General features: G+C 42.9%; 1 protein-coding gene and 1 long non-coding RNA gene across 7 annotated transcripts in view; one reads left to right on the top strand and one right to left on the bottom strand.

Moving 5' to 3' along the window:
* Nucleotides 1-974: 974 nt before the first annotated feature.
* Nucleotides 975-23,168, bottom strand: part of ADGRG4 (adhesion G protein-coupled receptor G4) — a 104,785-nt gene continuing 82,591 nt past the window's right edge. For all 6 annotated transcript variants that reach the window (XM_039487017.1, XM_039487015.1, XM_039487016.1 and 3 more), the window contains 11 exons: nucleotides 20,286-20,435; nucleotides 19,244-19,366; nucleotides 17,705-17,750; nucleotides 14,643-14,746; nucleotides 12,852-12,973; nucleotides 10,224-10,492; nucleotides 8,764-8,839; nucleotides 7,202-7,491; nucleotides 6,194-6,295; nucleotides 1,957-2,127; nucleotides 975-1,270 (listed from right to left, as the gene is read on the bottom strand). In XM_039487017.1, the coding sequence (XP_039342951.1) occupies nucleotides 1,158-1,270; nucleotides 1,957-2,127; nucleotides 6,194-6,295; nucleotides 7,202-7,491; nucleotides 8,764-8,839; nucleotides 10,224-10,492; nucleotides 12,852-12,973; nucleotides 14,643-14,746; nucleotides 17,705-17,750; nucleotides 19,244-19,366; nucleotides 20,286-20,435 (1,566 nt within the window). In that variant the 3' untranslated portion in view covers nucleotides 975-1,157. The remainder of the gene's footprint in view (nucleotides 1,271-1,956; nucleotides 2,128-6,193; nucleotides 6,296-7,201; nucleotides 7,492-8,763; nucleotides 8,840-10,223; nucleotides 10,493-12,851; nucleotides 12,974-14,642; nucleotides 14,747-17,704; nucleotides 17,751-19,243; nucleotides 19,367-20,285; nucleotides 20,436-23,168) is intronic.
* LOC120371366 lies at nucleotides 20,798-22,874 on the top strand. The gene is made up of 3 exons (XR_005584305.1): nucleotides 20,798-20,899; nucleotides 21,530-21,631; nucleotides 22,637-22,874. It is a non-coding gene; the product is annotated as an uncharacterized LOC120371366 (long non-coding RNA).

The raw sequence follows: 23,168 nt of genomic DNA on the forward strand, positions 1-23,168 counted from the left end.
TCCCAGCTGTCATTCTGCACCTGCATAGCCATCTTTTCTTGATTCAAGGTTGCTGGTGTACGGTTTCATGAGCAAGGAGTAAGCTGGGTCCAGCCAAGATCACTATTCACATTTCACCATTGCCAGTAGTAATCCATCGGTCAGGAAAGAATGTCCCTGCTTGCAAGCGTCCACGCAGTCCTGTGTTCTTAAAGATATGAGTGTCATACACCTTCCCTTAACAGCCCACGTAATATCAGTGATGCGTCTCCCATGATCCACCAACACTCACATAACCATATCAAAATAGCCCTTTCTGTTGATGTACTCTGTGGCAAGGTGGACTGGTGCCAAAATAGGGATGTGCGGGCTGGTTGTCACCCCAGCACAGGTCAGAAACCCCATAGCTCCCAGGCCATCCATGCACATTGCCAAGACAGTCCTGCATAACAGGAGATGATTAATGGCCCTGCACTTGCATGGCAACAGCCCTCACTGGATTTTCTAACTCCAAAATGATTTTCCACTGACCGGTAGCAATCTGGCATTGCAAGCTTCCAGAGTGCAATTGCCACTCACGTCTCAGCATGCGCGTGAGCAATATACTAACTGCAGCGGCTTTACACTGATGTAACTTGCATCGACCAAAGTGTATAGTGTAGACATGGCCTCACAATCCATAAAGTTTGCCACTCTCTAAAAAGGAGGCATTTTTATACATCCAGAATTAGTGTTTCATGTTCTTCTTACTGGGAAACTCCAAGCCTATGTTTTTTACCAGTTCTGCATTTTATTAAGTGTAGGTTTTGGATCTGAACATGGTTTGATCTGCTGATGCTAATTAACAATTAAATCAGACAGTTACAAAAATCATTAATGGATCTTTGTGTCACATACATCATCATTCAGCAGCATTCCATTATCAAATCAAGACTTTACATCAGGGGCTTGATACTGCAACCACCACACACACGAGAGGGCCAAATTCTCCCCACATGTGCACCATTAAAGCCAAAAGGGTTGCATGAGCAGGACTTTAGCCCTATAACAATCTTCAGAATGCTTATTTTATAATTAAAAAAATAAATACTTGGACAAACATTTATTTGTACAGGCCACAAAAAAAGGACAGTCTTCAGCTAAGCAGAAAAAAACAGGTTGGGTATCACTGCAAAAACTTAGTTTTCTGCGTACTGTGCAGTTATAGATCCACAGGTGATATTCTTCTTGCCCGAGGATGTTTTCCCTGATAAGCAGACGGAGTTACAGAGCCTGGTGTATTGCACCTCAGCTAGGCAAAATGAATAAAGGATCATTTTCAGTAACCATGGTTTGATTCCCTTGTTTACATGTTTAAAAATACAGATTTCTATGTAATGCTCTCATTACAACAAATCTTTCCAAATAAGAGAGAGAACAGAATATCACTATGCTTTAACTTCCTGGGAGAGAAAGAAAGTAGGCCTGTTTCAAAAATGATGAATGATTTTGCATGCCAAACTTCAGACTCCTTTTTCGGAGTGTGAGTGCTTAGCACTTTCTGAAAATCAGACCCCTTTAAGGTGTAACTCTCCTGCTGGGATTCTTTTGGGGTGAAGATGCCCCTAACTGGCATAGAGCTGGCAATGCTCACTCCTGTGCAACCCCCAGTATATGTAGCATGTTGGGAATGGAAGGGGGCGAACCCAAAGTAGAATTCACTTCTGCAATTTCTTGAGGACTCTTGTCAGATTGCATAAATTAGAATAGCCCCCATCTGTACTTAGCGATAAGTCTGAGTAGAGACTCAGGAAGCCAGAGCCAGCTCCTTGGTAACCTTCCAACTCTGCTGTGCCTAGCAGATGCTGGCTGTAACAGAAACCCTAGCCTGAAGTCTGAGTCTGACATAGACACGATAGCAAAATTTTTCTGTTTCCACGGTTTGGGCTTGTTACATTCTGATTTTATAAAAATCAGTGCACATTACTTCCCTTTTACCTGCTCTCAAGTCCATATCCAAAGACGTCTCCGGTAAGGAGCCTGAACCATTGGAAGTTGAGCTTGTTGCATTAGACTTCAGAGACTTGGTTGATTTCAAAGAATGTGATGATAGTTTATGCTCTAAATTTTTTGGTTTATATCCCGTAGATGTTCCTGCCCTGCTCCAATCTGAAATTATAGAATGGTGAGTTTGGGAATAAAAGGACATATAAGAAATAATATTTTGGGTGCAGTTAGTTAGGTCACTGTATCATGAGATGCAGCTGATTACTCCATGGCACTCGGAGCAGTTTCCTGAGGTAGCAGAGTTTGGAAATGGGTACTGTGTAACACTCACAACTACACTACACAGGAATCAATCTCTGTACATTGGGGAAATGTTTCCAGTACTATATAACATATATACTAATTCTCCTGAGTGGGTGGAGACATATATTACAGTTTGGTCACTCTGGGCTGGAGTTTTGTTGGTGTTTATTGCAGATGGAAATGATCTTGTGTTGATAAACCTGATTTTGAAGTGTAAGCAACCCAAAAGGTGTAATTGTCCCGTTGCTTTCTTGTGTTCTTCTAGGTATATTTCATTAGAAGCTCCTCCATAGACTCTCTCTTTGGTGAATTATTTGCATAATTATAAAATAAAATTTCCTCTCTGTGTTCTTTTTTAAACACTGTTTATAATATACTGTGATACATGTAAGAACATTTGCAACACACTTTCCTCTTCTGCCTTTATTCCTTTTGGGGTGTTAGCCCTCCTGTTGTAAATCTGCAAATATGTCTATTGCATCTGTCTATGTTCTGAGTGTTAATATATAATCACACACCCAAGGCTACATTGTGCCTAGCCAAAAAAAAAAAAGATACAGTAACATTAATCTTTAGAAAGAAAGATTTCAATAAAATGAGAAATAAAATTTCATAGATTGAAAGATCAGAAGGAACCAGTGTGATCATCTAGTCTGACCTCCTGCATAACGCAGGCCATAGAACTTTCCCAAAATACTTCCTGGAGCAGATCTTTTAGAAAAAAACAGCCAATCTTGATTTAAAAATGGTCAGTAATGAAGAATCCACAATGACATTTGGTAAGTTGTTCCAATGGTTAATTACTCTCACTGTTAAAAAACTCTGCTTTATATCAAATCTGAATTTGTCTAATGTCAACTTCCAGCCACTGGATCGTGTTATACCTTACTCTGCTAAATTGAAAAGCCCATTTTTAAATACTTCTTCCCCATGTTGGTACATACAAACTAATCAAGCCACCCCTTAATCTTCTATTTGTTAAACTAAATAGATTGAACTCCTTGAGTCTATCATTATAAGGCACATACCCAGAGTTGTTATAATTAATGGCAAAGAGTTTGGAAAGATATTAAACCTTGTTTCAGGGCTCATGCCAATATCCAATTATTAGAGACCAGGATGACACTTATGTCAGGGAAAGCACATCTGCCCGCTATGGAGTTCTTGCGCCTTCCTCTGAAGCATCTGGTGCTGGTGACAGGATATTGGACTAGATGGACCTTGCTTCTAATCCATGCTGGCAATTCTTATATTAGCTCTTACATGCCTGTGCAAGAGGTGATGGATACAAGGAGCCTCTGCCTCCCCATAAAGGGACTAAGTACAATTGTAGTCTTTCCTAGCTAGCCATTCCAAAGATGATGGGATGGATGGAAATGAGGTGGGTTCATGGCCTCCCACTCTCTATAACAGGGATCGGCAACCTTTTAGAAGTGCTGTGCCGAATCTTCATTTATTCATTCTAATTTACGGTTTCGCGTGCCAGTCATACATGTTAACATTTTTAGAAGGTCTCTTTCTATAAGTCTGTAATATATAACTAAACTACTGTTGTATGTAAAGTAAATAAGGCTTTTAAAATGTTTAAGAAGCTTCATTTAAAATTAAATTAAAATGAAGAGCCTCCCAGACCGGTGGAAGGACTCAGGCAGTCTGAGTGCCACTGAAAATCAGCTCGTGTGCCGCCTTTGGCACCTGTGCCATAGGTTGCCTACCCCTGCTGTATAACCAGCCAGTGGGGTTAGCCAGATGTTCATGAGAGAACATGCTTGAAACGGAGTACCCACAGTGCCCCTCTGGATTCGGCCCCTTGGCCCCTCTCCTCCATGAATCAGGGACACTTCAGTCTGGTGCAACACGCAAGTTTTTTATTCATGATCGGTTTTCCACCACTAGTTTCCAACTATATAGAGGCTTTACAACTGCTTGGCCTACCACAGGCCTGGCCAGCAACAGACTAGGATGTTCCTATTCCCTCTGAGCCTGATCTCCCGCTCTTAGGGCTTGGCTACACTTGCAAGTTAGAGCACACTAAAGCCACTCAGTGCGCTCTAACTTACTCCTGGTCCGTACTGGCAAGGCACGTAGAGCACTCTGACTCTGTGGCTAGAGCGCTCCTGGTACTCCACCTCGGCGAGAGGAATAACATCTGAGACGCCCCGACGTCAGTGTGAACAAGGTGTTGCATTACTGTGCTCTGATTGACCTCTGGAAACGTCCTATAATCTCCTTAAGTCAAGTGGCCACTCTTGTAATTGTTTTGAACTCAGCTGTAGGAATGCGGATATGCCCTTTCAAAGCTCCGTTTCTGACAGCCGGCATGCTTATCTGCTCCGAGACAAAGCAACCATTACTTTGGAATGTTGCTGGCTGTCAGTGTGTGAGAGAGAGAGGCGGGGGGAGGGGGAGCTGAACTTACAAGACAGCATGCTGACACACTCTCAGCACCCCAAAACACACTCCCCCCCACACACATACACAGAACACAGTCCCTGTCACACTCCACCCCCACCCCCGTTTGAAAAGCATATTGCAGCCACTTGAACGCTGGGATAGCTGCCCATAATGCACCACTCCCAGTGCCGCTGCAAGTGCACAAATGTGGCCACACCAGTGCGCTTGCAGACTGCAGCGCTTTCCCTACTGCGCTCTCCAAAGGCTGGTTTAAGTCAAAGCCAGGGGCGGCTCTAGGCATTTTGCCGCCCCAAGCACAGCAGGCAGGCTGCCTTCGGCAGCTTGCCTGCGGAGGGTCCACTGCTCCCGCGGCTTCGGCGGACTTCCCGCAGGCGTGCCTGCGAGAGGTCCACCGAAGCCGCGGGACCAGCGGACCCTCCACAGGCGTGCCTGCGAAAGGTCCACCAAAGCCGCGGGACCAGCGGACCCTCCACAGGCGTGCCTGCGAGAGATCCACTGAAGCCGCGGGACCAGCGGACCCTCCACAGGCGTGCCTGCGAGAGGTCCACCGAAGCCGCGGGACCAGCGGACCCTCCACAGGCGTGCCTGCGAGAGGTCCACCGAAGCCGTGGGACCAGCGGACCCTCTGCAGGCAAGCCACCAAAGGCAGCATGCCTGCCGCCCTCGCAGCGACCAGCAGAGCATCCCCAGTGGCTTGCCGCCCCACTGAAGACCTGCCAAAGAAGTCATCAACCAAGGGGAGAGCTTTTGAGAGGTGGGTACCACCCCATTATCACAAACTGAGAAACTGCAAGCACATGCACTTGACCGGGGGGGGGCACTTGTGAGAGGTGGGTGCTGACCCCATTACACAGCCTTTAAAATTATGCTGAGGATTTTTGCATGCTCAGAATTTCAGATTTGTATAAGCAAACTGCATTGGCTGTAATTATTAGAATTCTGTATAAAAATACCATCTGTACAGGCAATAAACCATTGCAGCTGCAGTTTTAGAGGTGAGGCTGAAACTTTTTTGAAAATCTGTCCTGTATCTATATGCTCTCACCCCCTCACCACATTAACTATTGACTCTATTAATCAAGGTCCAATCTATGAAGAATTCATGGAGGAACATAAAGACCTAACACTTTTGCACAGTAGTGGGGGAATTGTGGAAAATGTGTACATTGGGACACCCCACCTTTCTTGCACAGAATGGATGTGACATCAGTGACAGGCCTTGTAAGGGGTGTATTTGTAAAGCATTTTGAAAACCTTGGGTGGCAAGTGCCACAGAAGTGCAGTATATAAAGACAGCAACACTAAGCACTTCCATATTCAAGTCAATTCAGATATTTTAGGAAAAATTATTAAAAATATACTGCAATTGATTCTTCACTGTAGCTTACTCAATCTTAAATGCCAGAATAGGAGCAGTACTTTTGTGGCACACAAGCATTTCCATTTTAATTCTTATGCCATTAATAGCTTAAAAATGAGTCAAGCAAAACAATAAACCTCAGTGTCTTACCAGAATAATTATTGAGCCGAAACCTCCCCCAGCAAAAGTGCACTCGGCACTGCTTCCTCACCGTCTCTTTCATCAGGCAATGATATACAAAGATAAAGAGCCCTAAAGGAAGAAGGAAGACAAAATCAGTATTTTTCATATTGATTCTCCAGCCTCCTGCCTCATTTCTGAAGCTTTCATAATCTCTTCAATCACAGACATATCATATACAGCACAGAGTTTGGCTAGTGGTCTAACTGATCTCTGTATTTAGGGTTGGGAAGGAATTTTCCCCCAAGTCAGACTGGCAGAGACCCTCTGCAGTGTGGGGCACTTACTTGTTTGAACTAGAGTAAATAGTGGATTCTCTGTAACTTGAAGTCTTTAAATCAAGATTTGAGGACTTAGTAACTCAGCCAGAGGTTATGGGCTTATTGCAGAAGTGGATGTGTGAGGTTCTGTGGCCTGCGATGTGCAGGAAATCAGACTAGATGATCATGATGGTCCCTTCTGGCCTTAAAGTCTCTGAGTCTTTGAGAGAGGCAGATCCACAGCCTATATTATATTAGCACAGAACTTACTGAGGGCTATTCTTCTCTTCCTTAATGCCCCTGAGTTAACAGATGACTTAAAGAGCCCTCTACAGATTTGATATTAGGGCAGACATTCTTGGCAATCTGCTAGTCACTGCAAAATCCAAGCATGCATTTCTATGCCCAGATTAAATGGATTGTGTCTGTGTCCCTGAAAAGGGCATAGATTGGGACCTGTATTTCAAAGGCATTACCACAAGTCCTTACATACTAGTATTGAATTGTGGCAGTGATATATAAAGTTCAGGATATCATCTCACTTACTCAAAGGGATTTTTATGATTAAACTCTCCAAACTTCCAAATGATGCAAACAAAACTACTTATCCACCCCAATTTGGGTTGGTAAAATGACAATCTGAATGTATCTATATATCACACCCATAAACTGATAAAAAATACACCATACTGCTATCAGCATCTCATACAGAAGTTACCTTGCAGTGTGTTACAAATGGCGAAGACATACAAGAAAAAAATCCTTGCTGATCCCCAGGCAAAAAAGGCAAAACCCCAGGTTAAGCCGAGTAAGAATGATAGGCTGACCGTGCTCCGCAGATCATGAAGAAAGCTCTGCTTCCAGTTCTTGGATTTTATTTGCTGCTTTGATTTCATGATATGAATTTGAAGAAGAACATTGATGAACATCACTATGTTAATCAGAAATATTAAGCAGAAATAGGCGACTACGGAGATGTAAAAGACAACATCATCTTGAATCCAGCAGCTACAGGAAAAGGGAAGAACATAGAAAGTTGAAAATAACTAATTAGGGAGCTAGTTTGTTATCAATACAGCACATGGATGGGCATTGGTTAGAATTTCCTCAGATGATGTGTCAGTAGCAGATTCCTGCTTCCCCCTTGCTCCAGTGTGGTAGTAATAGTGCCCCTGATACATAATTTGCTCCCTGTTCTGCTCGTGAGTTGCCATAGCTATGTGCTGCCCCCATCTGGTCAGATTGTAAATACACAATCTATTATTACTGGAATGGTACCATCCTAGATAGAGCATGGCAAAAAGCAAGTGGGAGTATTCCTGATGTAAACACTATTTCAGAAGAAAGGCTAAAGAGTAGCTTATTCTCACTGGAAAAGTAGAAAAGTTGATGTGATCTAACTGAAGAATTCAAAATTACGAGAGGTTTGATCATGACAAAGCAGATACAGGAATGAGAAAAGTTCAAAAACCTGGGGAATTAACATAAGCATGTGGAACATTGGACCAAATTATTTTTATAGAGACTCCACTGAACACATGGAATAGGTTTGATGTCTTGATTTACTCCAATCAGCCTTCCAAGAGGACAAGTGGGGACAAAAAACCTAATTGGCTTCAAGACTGATCTTGACAAGTTTATGGAAGGGATGGTATGATGAGACTGCCTGCAATGGCATGTAGGCAATCTGCAACTGCTAGTAGCAAAAATCCCCAATGGCAGGTGATGGGACACTAGACAGGGAGGACTCTGAGTTACTACAGATAATTCTTTCCCAACTGTCTGGCTGTTGGGTTGTGCTGACAGACTCAAATCCAACTGATCACTATATTTTGAGTCGGGAAGGAATTTTTCTCTGGGTCAGATTGGCAAAGATCATGGGGTTGTTTTGCCTTCGTAGGCAGCATAGGGCAAGGGTCATTTCTAGATTTCAACGAGTGTAAATGGTGGATTCTCTGTAACTTGAAGTCTTTAAATCATGATTTGAGGACTTCGGTAATTCAGCCAGAAGTTATGGGTCCTCTATTACGGGAGTGGGTGGGTGAGGTTCTGTGACCTTAGCCTGCAATGCACAGAAGGTCAGACTACATGATCATGATGGTCTTTTCTGGCCTTAAAAGTCTATATGATTATGTTATTGTGTTCCAGAAGCAAAGAGATTCTCCACAAAGAAAGAGGAATTGACATTCAAAGTGGCAAAGTAAAGAGAAGGAGATTAGCATGAACTAGAAGAAATAAAAGGAGACAAGATGTTGGGCCAATTCCTTCAAATATACTTACAAAAAAGTGAGTGAGTTCTTGCCATAAAAGTCCGTATTTATAATGAGGAGAGTAGCAACTACAACAGCTGGTATTCCTAATAGCACGGGAGATAAGAGAGAGAGAGATTTTAAGCCAAAAAAAAAAAAAAAGAAAATCTGGAAGAGGGAGACATCCAATCTCCCAATCTCTTCTGGGTGTGACAATCCATGATTAATAATTACAGCAGTGATACAGATGTGTAGGTCAAGGTCGCTTCTCAATAACACACCTGAAGGCTCTGCTGAAATCATGGATTGTCCCTTTATTTATTTATGTAAAATGCATATGAGTAGGCATTGTTTGCAAAATGTTTGAGTTCTCAAACATCTCCAGAAGGGATCCACTCTGCTAAAATAATAACTCAAACCCAACCCCTACTAATTATTAGAAACATCTTAGACTGGCAAAAGACAAATTGGTAGTAGCACCCTGTGTAACAGTCTAATGAGGCTGACATTTTTCAAACAGTCCTTGTTCACACATCTTCAGTGCCACTGCTTTCCTGTTTACCATGTTCCTTTCAGCTCCCATTTTTGTTGTTTGCCGGAAGGATTGTTCCAGCCGTCACCACTGCTAAGAGCTGTGCCTAAACAAGAGTTCTTTGAAGGCTAAGAATCAGCGTAGTTGTGTGCAAAATCTAATGACAGAGATGGTAATGTACATGTGGTATTTAAAAATAGTCACTGAGTTTAGCAACTATCCAGGCAGCTCAACAGAACTACAATCATTTCTTCAAATTCTGCCCTTTTTTAATGCAAACCTGCTTGTTAGCCCCTTTCTGCCAGTCTTCCCTACTATTGGCTACATGATGCCTTTGGTGCCCTGTTGTTTGGAGGGAGAGTGGATGGGGCCATGGTGCTGCTGGAGTCCCCAAAAAATATTCTGAGTGAGACCCAGCATTCACTCACAGGGCTCCCCGGAAGTGCATGTTGGAGTGGCAGCTACACAACACTGTCCTTGGAGATGGAGAGAGTGATCCCCTCTACGTGGCCACAGGATGGAGACGGTCCATGGTTCTGCCCCCATGCTGCCTTCATTCAGGCAGCTGGCATGCCCAGGATCACTAGGACCCCTCATTGTGAGTGATCCCTGTGCAGGCACACGAGAGGTTGGGAAAGAAGCTCATTAAGTCCCCTCTCTCTTTGCATATCCATGGAGGGGGCCAATAAGAGTCTTGCTCTAGCAAAGCAGGGCTGGGTGATGCTGACCCATGAAGCCCTTGCAGGCACAGTACGGATCCACATGCCCGTATTCCTGTGCAGAAGAGAAGCGGCAAGGACTATCTGCTACACTCCCATGTCCAGGAGTAGCTGTCAGCAGGACCTGTCTGGGCTAAGGAATCTTTCCTGTACGGGTGCAGTGCATTTTCACGTGAGGAAAGCCTACATTAGAGCAGTATACCAAGCACAGATATCAAGAGAGACTAGCTGCGTACTTACCCCACCCAGCAATGCAGAATTTCAGTATATAGTTTGGAATGTATGTACTGAAGACTCTGATGAGAGCAAAGTACATGTGAAGAGATTCCAGGCCCATCCATGTGAAGGCTGCAAGCAGAAAGTAATGAAGAAACACAGCCACTGTGATACACAGGCCACGGTTGTTAAATGATGACAGCCAGGAATTGACCAGGAATATCAGGTTTAGCATCAGCAGTGCAGTGCAGAGATTTAGCAGGATTTTTGAAGGATAATCTCTGCGAAGCTTGCTAAAATAAAAGTGAAAAGAAATGAATTTTTCTAATATTGTCATTGTGCAGTTGCACTTGCTGCCAATTAATGAAAGGTTATCACATTTTGTTCTCTAGCAGGAGGTAATAAAAATGTGTATTCAATAGCCTAAGTGACTTATAACTAAACTTCATAAAAACTTGTTTTTAATTAAAAACACTCCCCTAGTATCTAACATCAGGGCATACCCTACACACTAATTTCTCTCAGTAACAGATAGGATTCAATTCCCTGCTGTTTCCATGCTGCAAAGGCTGGGAGTATATATTATCCATGTTCCAGGGAGAATTCTAGCATTGGCATGACTGCAGTGAGTGTCTTACAGCCATAACCCATGTTTTACTCAATACAATATTATTATTTGTATTATGATAGCACCTAAAGACCCCTCCTGAGAGGAAAGCCACATTGCGCTGGTACTACAGAAACACAGAGTAAAAGACACGTCTTGCCTCAAAGAATTTATAACCTAAACACAAGACAGACAAAGGGTACGTCTACATTACCCGCCAGATGGGCGGGCAGTGATCGATCCAGCGGGGATCAATTTATCGTGTCTAGTCAAGACACAATAAATCAACCCCCGAGCACTCTCCCGTCGACTCCTGTACTCTAGCGCTGCAAGAGGCGCAGGCAGAGTCAACAGAGGAGCGGCAGCAGTCGACTCACTGCAGTGAAGACACCGCGGTAAGTCGATCTAAGTACGTCGACTTCAGCCATGTTATTCACATAGCTGAAGTTGCATAACTTAGATAGATCTCCCTCCCCCCAGTGTAGACCAGGGCTAAGACAGAGCAATGGCAGAGTGATCCCCCTTCCTGGAAGACCTGATACACATTTACACTAAGAGCCCTTTATGTTTCCCTTTGAGAATAAGACCTCATAGTAAATCTGTCAGACACCTCATGGAAGATAGCCATTGATGAACCTATTAGCCAAGATAGTCAGGGATGCAACCCCATGCTCTGGATTTCCTTAGGCCTCTGACTGCCAGATGCTGGGACTGGATGACAGAAGATGGATCACTGATGATTGCCTTGTTTTGTTCATTCCTTTTGAAGCATCTGGCACTGGCCACAGTCAGAAGAGCGGATACAGTGCTAGATGGACCATTGTCTGACCCAGTATAGCCATTCTTACGTTCTCATAATCTGTGTGTACTGTTTTTTTGCGATAACATAAGGCCCTACATTATTGGAGACTTTTCCCATACATTTAAAAATCTGTATTGATCAAGGAAAATTATTTCTTTTATTCAGCTTTGTCAGTGCCTGTCTCAGGCTGTAGGTGCTTACTGGCCTGTAATTTTCAAAAAGAAGTGGATTCCTATCTTACTTTGGAGTAAATGTGAGCTTCTGCTCTGAGAAGTGTCTCTAAAAATATCATTGAAGGATTCCATGACTATTGTATCTCAATGATTTCCAAATACTGGATATTAGTTTAAAAATAATGAGGAGGCTTTACTAGCTGCAAGCCCTGCAAACTCTTCTGGGTTCTGGAAAATGCTATATTTTTTCCATGTCATGCACCATAACCAGCAGGCTAAATTAGATCCTTGGTTAATCTATGCAACCCTGGTGTCTTCAGATTATGCCGTCTGTAAAATCTGAGCAACTCACTGGAATTTAGCAAACAATTCTGTGGATGTTTCACAAAGTGAAGAACAACCCACTTACTCTCTTTTACCTGTGTTGGCATTACAGTGCAAACAAGGGTTACAAGTAGGAAAAACTTATGTTTGTTATTCAGGTAAGAAGATATGACTGTAAATAACAGGTGCTATTTTTACCTGTCACTTTCAAGAGGAGCTCTACATTTCAAGGCCGTGTTTAATAGGAACCATCTTTTATTTTCTGCCTCCTTTAACACTGCATATAGAAATTGGGACCAAACCACTGAACATACAAGATATTCTAGCCTCTTGCCATGATACCATATCCAGATGCAAGAGCAATGACAGCATAATAGGAACATAAGAATTGCCAAACTGGTTCAAACCAGTGGTTGAATACAGCCCATACCATATCTCCAAGAGTAGCCAGTACCAGATGTTCCAGAGCAAGGTGAAAGAAACACTGCAGTAGGCAGTTTTGGAATAACATGTTCAGAGGGGAAATTGCTTCCTAATCTCCATTAGTTGGAAGTTGTTTTATGTCCTGACGCATGAAGTTTTATATCACCACTATTCCACTGTATTATATTCAAATCATCCTTTCATCATCTTCTTGTGTCTGATTGATCTAGCATCAGTGTTACTGAAAACTCCTGTAGTGACTGCGGGGCTCATTATTACTTCTGCATGGGGGAAAAAACAATAAAAGAAAGGATTCAACTTACTCAAGAGTTAGGTGCATCACCAGCACTACCCCCAAGCAAAGGGCAGAGGCTCCACATCCTGCATAGGTTATCAGAGTTAATATGCGATGATTCACACCATCTATCTTTCTCCGGGTTAAGTCCTAGGTCAAAAGATAAAGAATTCTGGTCATTACTCATAACTGGACTGTGTCATGCAGAAAAAATACAATTGCTTCCTACATTTTCACACTGGGGAAAGAGAGCAGTTTCTATTCATTTATTTCTAAATGTTTTTATTATTTTTACAAACCACTCATTTTAGAATGTAATGAAATACCAAAGACAGGGAAAATATCCAGTATTTAATTGCCAAGAAGTTGCAAAAGCATCATTCTCATTGCACCTCAGACTTCGATGCAGCTTTTAAAGTAATACAGCAAAAATATTTAATGGACACGCATTTGTAGAAGAAACTCTAGTTTGTTAAAAGGAAGGTTGCTGAAAGTGGGGGATGGGACACATAACAGATGCTTTGAAGCGTGGGAGGATTCACCCATCAAAAGTACTTTCAAGAGCCAGGCTGTGAAAAACACTCAGTAAAATGGGCCTCACTCCCCTATATTAATTCCCAATTATGTTTATGACATGAATCTTGTTGCCTGCCATAACCTGCTGCTATATGCTTTATATGTGACTTTTGAACCAAGCAAGAGTAATTTGTTTTCTTTTGTACTGAGAATTGTAGACGTCAGGCGGTCAAAACAGTTCCAACAGCGTCTGTAACCGGAATGGCAATGGAGAATAGTGAGTTTACAATTTGGTTCAGTTCGATGGGAAGCGGCGCGGGCCGAGGGATGTGCTGGCTGCCGCTTTCCACAGCCCCCATTGGCCTGGAGCAGCGAACTGCGGCCAGTGGGAGCCGCGATTGGCTGAACCTGTGGACGCAGCAGGCAAACAAACCGGCCCAGCCCGCCAGGGTGCTTACCCTGGCAGGCCGTGTGCCAAAGGTTGCCGATCCCTGATTTAGAAATACAACAAGCTGCACGAAATCTACAACATTCAAATTTCCTTCTTGTAGAAGTAACATTTTTACTACCAGAGAGCGCTCTTGCATCTATATTTGAGGAGAGTGATGATGACCTCTAGGGGCCAGTTAGTTTAACCACAGGTGTGTATTTGTGTTTACATTGCACATACCGAAGGGAAATGGACCACGTGTTTTCCCCCATGCAGGTTCTCTATGTCAGAGTGAGGAAATTCTGCTAGTATCTGCTGCCTAGTTTATTCAGAATTCCCCAATCACTTTGCTTTTTGTTGCAACCATTTTCAGTCCTTCATTTGTACACGGTCTGCTTTGATATTAAGGTTTTTGGGGCAGGAACTTTGTTAAAGTACTTAACACACTTTTGGTGGTATGTAAATAATAGATGATAATGCTGATACATTTTTAGATTGAGAGTTTAATTAGTGCCACTCTCAGGGAAACTGAACACCATTAGTTGCTGTTGGCAACTATCTAACATTACCATACAACCCAATACAACAGCTAATGCAGTAATATTCATTAGGGAAAATTGTAAAGATGCAATGAAAGCTAAGATGCAATGACAACTGCTGTAAAATGAATTTGTACTGAGTGTGCAATTGGACTTCAGTTTCTTTTTTAATTTAAAAATTACTTGTATTTGCTTTCTTTATTAGTATTACTTCCAGCAAAATACAGTTTGCTCTCTAAAAGCTAATTTGAAACTAAGATGTCTCCCACAAGCCCAGTGATGACTTGGTCTAGTGCCATCAGTGTCTTCCGGAGATGATTCATGGAGTACTTACCAGCAACACTCCAAAATGGGTAAGATGGTTACAATAACAGATTGTGTAATACATATCTTTGTGTTTCACTTCACACCCTGATGTATTCCAACCACCCAGTCCATCTGTACAATACAGAAAGGGATTTTTAACCAGTTAGTCATATCCAGTAATTTATAGCTTTGAAAAATGCAGGAGGTGTGATTATGAGCTCAAGTTAGTACAGAGCGCAGGGTCAGCTAAGCTAACAGCACACATGGATGAGATTTCACAGAACACATGTTTTGAATTGCTGTTGGAGATTAGAATCTCTAAACTTGTAGGGCTGAAACTTGGGGAATGAAGAAATATTTCTAGTACTAGATATTTATAGTGAGAGGGAGAGGTTGGCTAGATTACATCTAAGGAGGTGGGGACAGGGTAAGTATTTGAAAGGTGGGGAGGAACAGTTTAGGTCAGGGGAGTCAAACATTCTCCTTGGAGACCAGATCTCTCCCAGTGTGGCTTATTTATAACCTATTTATGTGGCTGGTATCATATATTCAGAATCTAAACTCTCAGTTAAAAGAAGAAGAAATTTCTAGCATTGATGGTTGCACAGAAAACCTCTCAAACGCGAGCTGATTGTAAATTAGTACTCTGTTGTCTTCCTGAATCTGCAGAAAGTGCGGGCCAAATTCCATGCTCAGCTACACTAGAATGACTCCATTAACTTAATGGGGTAACTCTGAGAAGAATGTTGATCTTTCATTGCAAAACCATGATATGTAAAGCTTGAATCATGTATGTTAGGGGGAAAGAAGTGATCTCCCTGGAACCCCAATCTCCCCTTTATTTGCCCCCCTCCCCCACCTTCAAAGGCCCTATTTTGGATCAGCCTACCCTTCCAGATAGAGATGAATGGCTGAAGGGGCTCACTGGAGACTGACATGAAGCAACCCCTCCCCCTTCTGAAGCATTTTGGAGCTCTTTTAGTATTGTTTGCAGTACAAGGTTATGTCTACACTAGCACTTTTGTTGGTAAAACTTTTGTTGGTCAAGGGTGTGAAAAAACCACCCCCCTGACTGACAAAAGGGCTGGTGTGGACAACGCTGTGTCGGCAGGAGAGCACGTATAGCCACTTGTTGGGAGGAGAGCGCTCTCCTGCCGGCATAGCCAGCTACATAACAGACCTTACGGCGGCACAGGTCCATTGTGTTGACATAGCCTAACTCTGATATTTTGTTAGAGCCATCCTGACATTTAAGCGCATCGACAGTGATTTTCTGCCATTTCTAACCAGGAGATCGGCTAGCCCTTCCCGTGAGCATTTCATGGGTTTGGGGAGGGAAATACTTTTGTTACTGGGAGCTGTTTTATCTTACCAGAAAGTGTTAGCTATACTGCTGGTCCACATTAAAAGCAGAACACACATGAGATGGGCCAACCCCAAACCCTGGATCCTGTCACCCATGAATTCTGAGAACTTTCAGATTTGAAGCCTGGTCCAAATTCCATGATTGGTCCCTTTATTTATAATGGGCCAAGCCAAAACCTTGGATCCAGATACTCCTGCAAATTCAGAATCCTAATCCAAATGTTGTGGTTTGAGCCTACCCCAGCTCTGATTCTCCACTGACCCTAGTATTATACCTGTGTAGCTACGTTGCAGTCCACAGTTACTCCTGATTTGCACCAGTGTAAACGAGTGCAGAATTAGTCCCGACATGCATACTCAGCAACCTGCAGGTAGCATTTTCCATAAGGATAACCTGTCCAACCCCATTCCTGTTCAATGAGCTAGAGATATGAACAGCACCTCCTTATGCTAACCATACTCCACTCAATGAGTCCTGTTCAGTTGCATGTCCCAGGTGAAGATGATTATAATAATATTGTGTGTGTCTAAAGCACTTTCTAGCTGAATATCATATTGCTCCTTAACAACCATTAATGAATTAGGTCTCATGCCACTACTGTGAGGGAGGTAATTGTTATCCCCATTTTACAAGTGGATGAGTGTCAGAATCAGGAATAGAAAACCCAGGTCTGTTGGTCTTATGCATTTATAACACATGCATCCGACGAAGTGGGTATTCACCCACGAAAGCTCATGCTCCAATACGTCTGTTAGTCTATAAGGTGCCACAGGACTCTTTGCTGATTACTATAGTATCTATATCCTAACTCCCAATCTTGTGCCTCGCCTGCCCATAGGGGGTTTATTATTCATATGGGCTCATCATATCTACTTATTAAACATTTGAAATGTAAATTAATCAAATCAATGTTATTCTTAAGTAAATCTAGTTTTAGATTTACTTTTACCCTGCTTTAGCTTAGTTTTACTTTTCACCATTTGTGTTGATGCCTCATTACAAGTGCTGCTAGATGACCATCCCTCAGTTATAACACTGACTATATTGGCTGTCATAGAATGGCTGGCCCCTTGAGGGAAGATGGAACCCAGCCCATCTGTGACAAGCATAACCTGTCTCCCCAGGTGCAGAAAATGGGTAACATAACTCAGTTAGGCCTCTGATAAAGGAGAGGACTGGGTAAAAAGAGTCCAGAAAAGGCAGATGCCTGTCACAGTCCCTAGGGAAGGGAGTTACTGAAAGAAGCTGCTGGGGGAAAGAAGTCTATAAGCCACAGTCCCAGGAAGGAGGACGGTGACATCCCAGATTTGAGTGGTGAGTTAGGGACTGGGGAGGCCAGAACATAAAGCCAGGGTCCCAGGAAGGAGGACTGTGCAACCCTCCCCCGAGGGGTGTGCAGAAATGAATGTGGATGCTAAATGATATTGAATAAGTTAGACTCTAGAAGAGGAGGAACTTTTGTTTCAAAGAGCTTGGCTGTGACTGGATTATTCTTGGGGAACTCAGAGAAACTGAGGCAGGGTGTCTGTGGGCCACCCCAGGCCATGAGGGGGAGACCTGGGATGGCATGTGCACACTGGTGTAGACTTCAGTACGAAGCACCTATCCTGGATGCATTTGACCTGAACTACAGACATCAGCGTTTGTGACGCCACATTAGGTAGCAAAGGGCATCATCGGGATGGTGATGGCGAAAATATGGTGCCCTTGTAAACTGTACTTACTGTTCTTCATAAAGTCCCAAAACACACAGTGCACTGTAGCATTGTCCTGAAAGAGAGGAAAATGAGTGTCGTGACATTGCTGTACACGCCCTTTAATGTCTGCTCTTTAACTCTGACTAGCTGAGAAGTGATCAATCCTAATTTGTTTTCCACTCTGAGGGGCAAAAACTGGGTTTGGCAAAGACTTCTGCTTAGTTCAACAACAGCTACATGGCCAGCTGGAGTGCAAGCTTCCTCCATGTTGCCCTGTCAATGTGTCTCAAGTCTGACCTAAGTAGCCCATCTAGAAATAAAAGTGGAATTCAGTCTGTTCTCATTCACACCTGGGTCTCTGCTGAGACCATGAGCAAGGTTACCAAGTGTGCTGGTGGTTTTTGGGATGTGCACACTCCTGTCCACTGAGAGCTGGACTTAAGAGAACCAGCAATTTCTCATGTGCCATCCAAAAGCTCGCAGGTGGTAACAACTTTTACTGCCTACCTGGGCTACATTAGAAGAGGCATCCTAGAGATCAGTGGTTTTCCCATTACCAGTTTCCTAGATCATCCCACCCTCCCATATGTTTATCTTATTCCATAAGAGTTAGGCTATGACTACACTAGGGACCTTATCGCAGCATAACAGGACCTGGACCAGTAGACCAGCTTGGTCACGCACTTGCTGTGAAATCTTTTAGGCAAGTCACCTAGTTATTCTGTGTCTCAGCTTCCCATCTGTCACGTGATGAGAAGTGTCAAGTACCCACCCACCCTTGGGAAGTCCATGGAGAGGTACGGATGGAAAGCGCAAAATAAGTATTACCCAATATTACCAAAGCTTTGTGCAGGAGGAGGGGGTGAATTTCACCCTAGATGTTAATATGCAGTATTTCTAGGTAGCGCCTGAAGGATGTAAGAAGAAACAAAGTGCTTTCCTCTTCCCTTCTGCCCTTACACTACTCCAAAAAGTTGTTTCTGATTAATACGATTTGCAGTAAAAAGCAGGCTCCTCTCTGAAACTGTGTGTGTTTTCATGTACTCGTTGTAACAAAAGGACACAACTACATTTTAGCCAAGGGCCTACTAATTGAAAAGTGCAGTCAATATACTGTGGGCCACTTCTTGCACTTCTGTAGATCAAGTCAGATTTCTGCATGCCAGCACCCAGCCTGGGTGTAGCATTTTTGTGTTTGTGTTGCTGTCCCTTTGCACTATCCAAGTGCTGAATTATAGTTTCTTAATCTCAATTAATAGGCATTGGAGAGGGGGAGGAAATCAACTTGTGTTGGTTTCCCTGAGATCAGGGTAAAAGAGTGAGAGCCCCTTACTGCCAGCTAGAGATTTGCTAAGGGAATAGATGCTTAGGTAACTTGTGTGAATTAAACAGACAGCCTGAAATCTGTTTGAACTGTTAGTCTTGCCGGTGACCTGCGGCATGCAAAGATTAGTTCAGTAGGAAGAACGTTTCAAGTGGACAAGACAGGTCATCCTATTTTAAGGATGAACAGAGATGAAATTGATTTTAATTGAAGAGGCCTGTGATTAAATAAAAATGCCGTACCGTGTTTGGTTCTATATGCTGTAGAATAATATTCACTGGCTCACTGAGGTTGTGAATTGATACATTTTCAATGCTGGCACTCACAACATAGGTGTTCAACTTTTCATTCCTCCAACTGTCATCCTGGAATGGAAATGTACAGAAAATAAGAGTTCGGGTTATTCAGGCTACTGGGATTCCAACTGTTTGCTGTCTGGTTTGTCTGAAAACTATTTATTAGAATTGACAAGAGGAACACCTTGGAATGCCTGATTTAATTCAGATTCCCACTATTTATTTATTTAGGAAATGTAGTTAGTGGGAAATTCTCTCCTAATTACTGAACATGAAATATAGCTGCAACCACCTTGACTGGACCAGGAGAGTTTCACAACCATTTCCCTACAACAAGGCAGTCAGTGGCATAACACTTAAAATGTTAGGCTTGAAGCCCAACAGATTGTGAGCCCTTAGGCAGAGACCATGCTGCCTTGTATGTGCAGAGGCAGCACTTTGTACACTGAGTGCTACCATAATATAAATAAAATAATATCTATCCAGGCTTTTCTAATGGGCCCATCTTTATAGTATCTGGACTGCAACAAAATTCCCAAAAGCAACAGAACAGTCGGCAAGACTGCATAGTATTGTTGCTATTATTTTTAATGATAATTTGACAGGTATTATGCATGTTCTGTAAGAAACAGTAAATTATACTGAAGGAGAGAGATTAGGTTGTGTTCTGATTATTTTGTGAAATAAAAGAGTTGGGAAAATGCCAAATAGACAAGATGAAAATTACTCAAATCTCTGTAGACAATGATCAGAAAAGCCTAGAAACACGGAAGACCAGTTAGGCCATCCAGTATGCTCCCCACAGATGCAAGGTTGCACCTTACTCCACATTGATTAGTGCATGGTCCACTCTAGTTTTAATTGTGCCCAGCAATGCAGCTTCCTCTAGTTAACAGATAACACTGCCAGGATCCTTTCCCTGCACAGTTTAGGAGAAGCAGTTTATCTAAATGCTATTAGGCTAGTGTTAGCTAATGACAATATTTACCACAAAGAACGAAGTTGTTCCAAAAAAAATAAACTGAATCTTTGAATAATGTCCTGGAGCTGAAGAATGGCTCCCCAAGTAGTTCCTCAGCAATCTTGGCAAAAACACAGCAGCACAAGCCTTTTTAAAAGGTTTTTCACGTATATCAATCTGTATGAAAGAGATAAAATGCTCAGAGAGATGTCTGCCTCAGGCCTAATACATGGTAATATCCCTACACACTGGCTTTTTTTTTTTAGTAGGTTTTTGGGGGTGGGGGGAATTTTCCTTTCAATTTGTTTTCTTTGTGAGCATTTTATTCAGTCTGGAAAAAAATGTGTCCCTGCAATCAAAGATAAAGATGAACAGCTGTTTCCTTCCTGTACCCCACCCAATAGTGGGATTGGGTCAATAGCAGACATAGAATGAGAATGTTTTACAAACACAGGGCCATCATGAAGGGGTATTTAAACCTCTCACTGGTTATCCTGGATTAACAGAAGCCTGAGCCCAATTAGGCTGCCGGCTGGCACCTGGAGGGGTGAGAGGCCTAATTGATCAAACCCAGCTGGGTCTTGATAAAGGAAGGAGCATAGAGTAGTAGGGGAAGGGCAAGCTGGAGACCCAGGAGACAGGTAGCTGTGTGTTTCCTCTTGTGGGCTAAAGTCTGAAAGAAACATGAAGCCAGAACTGGAGGGTCCAAAGCTAGAAGGAAGGCTGGGGGTAGTGAAACCTTTGGCCAGACATAAATTTTCCTGAAAACAGTGATGCCAAAGGGTGTTTGAACTGAAATCTGAGGGGCAATAGAGAAGAGCTCTGTAGTTATTCCATGGGTACTATAAAATGGCATTTCCTGGAAAATGTGGGAGTGGGTCAAGCTCCTGGGGTTGACCCTCACACAATGGCAGGAACTAGACCTCTTGGGAGCAACCTTGGAAGGTGTTGCTTGTTACAAAGAGCCTAGGAAGAGGCTGGGGGAAAGGTCTGAGGAAAGACTATTGGTGGGAAGGAGTCCAGAGAGGCAACAGCAGGAAGTCTGATTAAACAGACTTTGGTTATTTGTCCAAGGTCCCTGGACTGGAACCTAGTGTAGAGGCTGAGCCTGTGTTCTCCTGATAGCTACTGGGAAGATGGTGTGAAGCCTCTTAATGGAAGGAGGATAAGGATAATTCAGAGCCCAGAGAGAGGGTTGTAAGGACCAATGGGTCTACTTGACACAAGGTCCTGGAATTATTTGTTGAACTTACTTTCTGTTACTCTGAAAGGGGTGGAATGAGAACATGACCTGGCTGAGTCGTGAGAAGAGGTGGAACACAACAGGTGCTAAAGATGGAGATTCTGCTGTGCCAAGAGGGGGCATGCCTGTGGTGAGTGAACACTTCTACAGCCATATACTCATAACTATGCAGGAGCGGGGAGCACAAATGCAGCAGTTCCAGGCAAAATAGGTCACCAGTGCTATGCAGGAACATGTGTATCAAGACCAGTCTCTGTCACCCTGTAAAATGATGGGGGGGGGGGGGGTTCACCAGCCAGGGAGGAACTCCAAGCATTAGTCCTGATAAGACCTCTTCATTGGGGCTTGTTTTATTATCCACAAAACAAAAGCAAGCTAACTGAAAATCACTCTGCATTAATCATCACAAGTGTTCCCTGCTCCAGCCAGCCATGGAGCGTATACACCCTTCTCCTTGGTTCCCCTTCCTCTTGTACTTTGCTCCAAACAGCAGTGTGACTAGCTGGGAGCCTCTTAACTCTTTACAGGCGGTAGCACCTTTACCTAATCACATACTTCCTTACAGGACAGTTAACAATACATCTCACAGGGTTTAGAGCTTGAGTACATATAAGGCTTATCTGAACTATCCTCTTTGCTCTGCTTTTCTAACACAATTTCTGGTTCTTTCTCTGACTGCAAGTGAAGCAAATTCTCCAGGCACTTCAGAACCTCAAATTTTCTGAGTATGATTCTATGAAGAGTCTGATGTTAGTGCTTGTGGACTAAAGATGAAAAGTGCTATACAGTATAAGATCTAGGCCAGGGGTAGGCTACCTATGGCACGGGTGCCGAAGGCGGCACGCGAGCTGATTTTCAGTGGCGCTCACACTGCCCAGGTCCTGGCCACTGGTCTGGGATTTTCATTTCGTTTTAAATGAAGCTTCTTAAACATTTTAAAAACCTTATTTACTTTACATACAATAATAGTTTAGTTTATATATTATAGACCTATAGAAAGAGACCTTCTAAAAGCGTTAAAATGTATGACTGGCACGCGAAACCTTAAATTAGAGTGAATAAGTGAAGACTCGGCACAGAACTTCTGAAAGGCTGCCGACCCCTGATCTAGGCATTGTTTATTATTTTTCCCCAGACCAACTTGCCCATCACTTCCATGGACTGGAAACAAAATCCAAAGGAAGAAAAATTAAAACTTTAGGCAGGACAATGGGAGGTGTTTGGATGTGAATCTGGACTCAGTTTAGGTGTGTAGATCCAGGGCTGGTTTTGTGTCTGGATTAATCGGTATTGTAATCTTGAAAGGTGTGTTTGTGGTAGGTTTTGTGTGTCCCCAAAGGGCAAAAATGTCATAATCAACTAATTAAATAAGATTCCTACAACTTTGAACTATGGAAATGTTGTTCTTCTTGTATTTCTGACCTATCTCAACTGGAACCGTTAAACAGAACTCTCCCAGTATGGAATCCATCCTACGACCAAAGCCCACACTTTGAATTTGAACTGGAAAGGGATCAGATTTGATACTGAGGTGTAGTCCCATCTCTAGATAAAACTTAACTATTTCTCTAGTCATTACATCACATTAAGGAAAAGAGGTTTCAGGGGGATGGTGGAGAGAATGGGATTGTGGCAAGAATTCTAAACCAGTACTTTCTTTGGTCAAT

Source organism: Mauremys reevesii, linkage group 9 (assembly GCF_016161935.1).
Source record: "Mauremys reevesii isolate NIE-2019 linkage group 9, ASM1616193v1, whole genome shotgun sequence".
NCBI classification, from domain to species: Eukaryota; Metazoa; Chordata; order Testudines; family Geoemydidae; genus Mauremys; species Mauremys reevesii.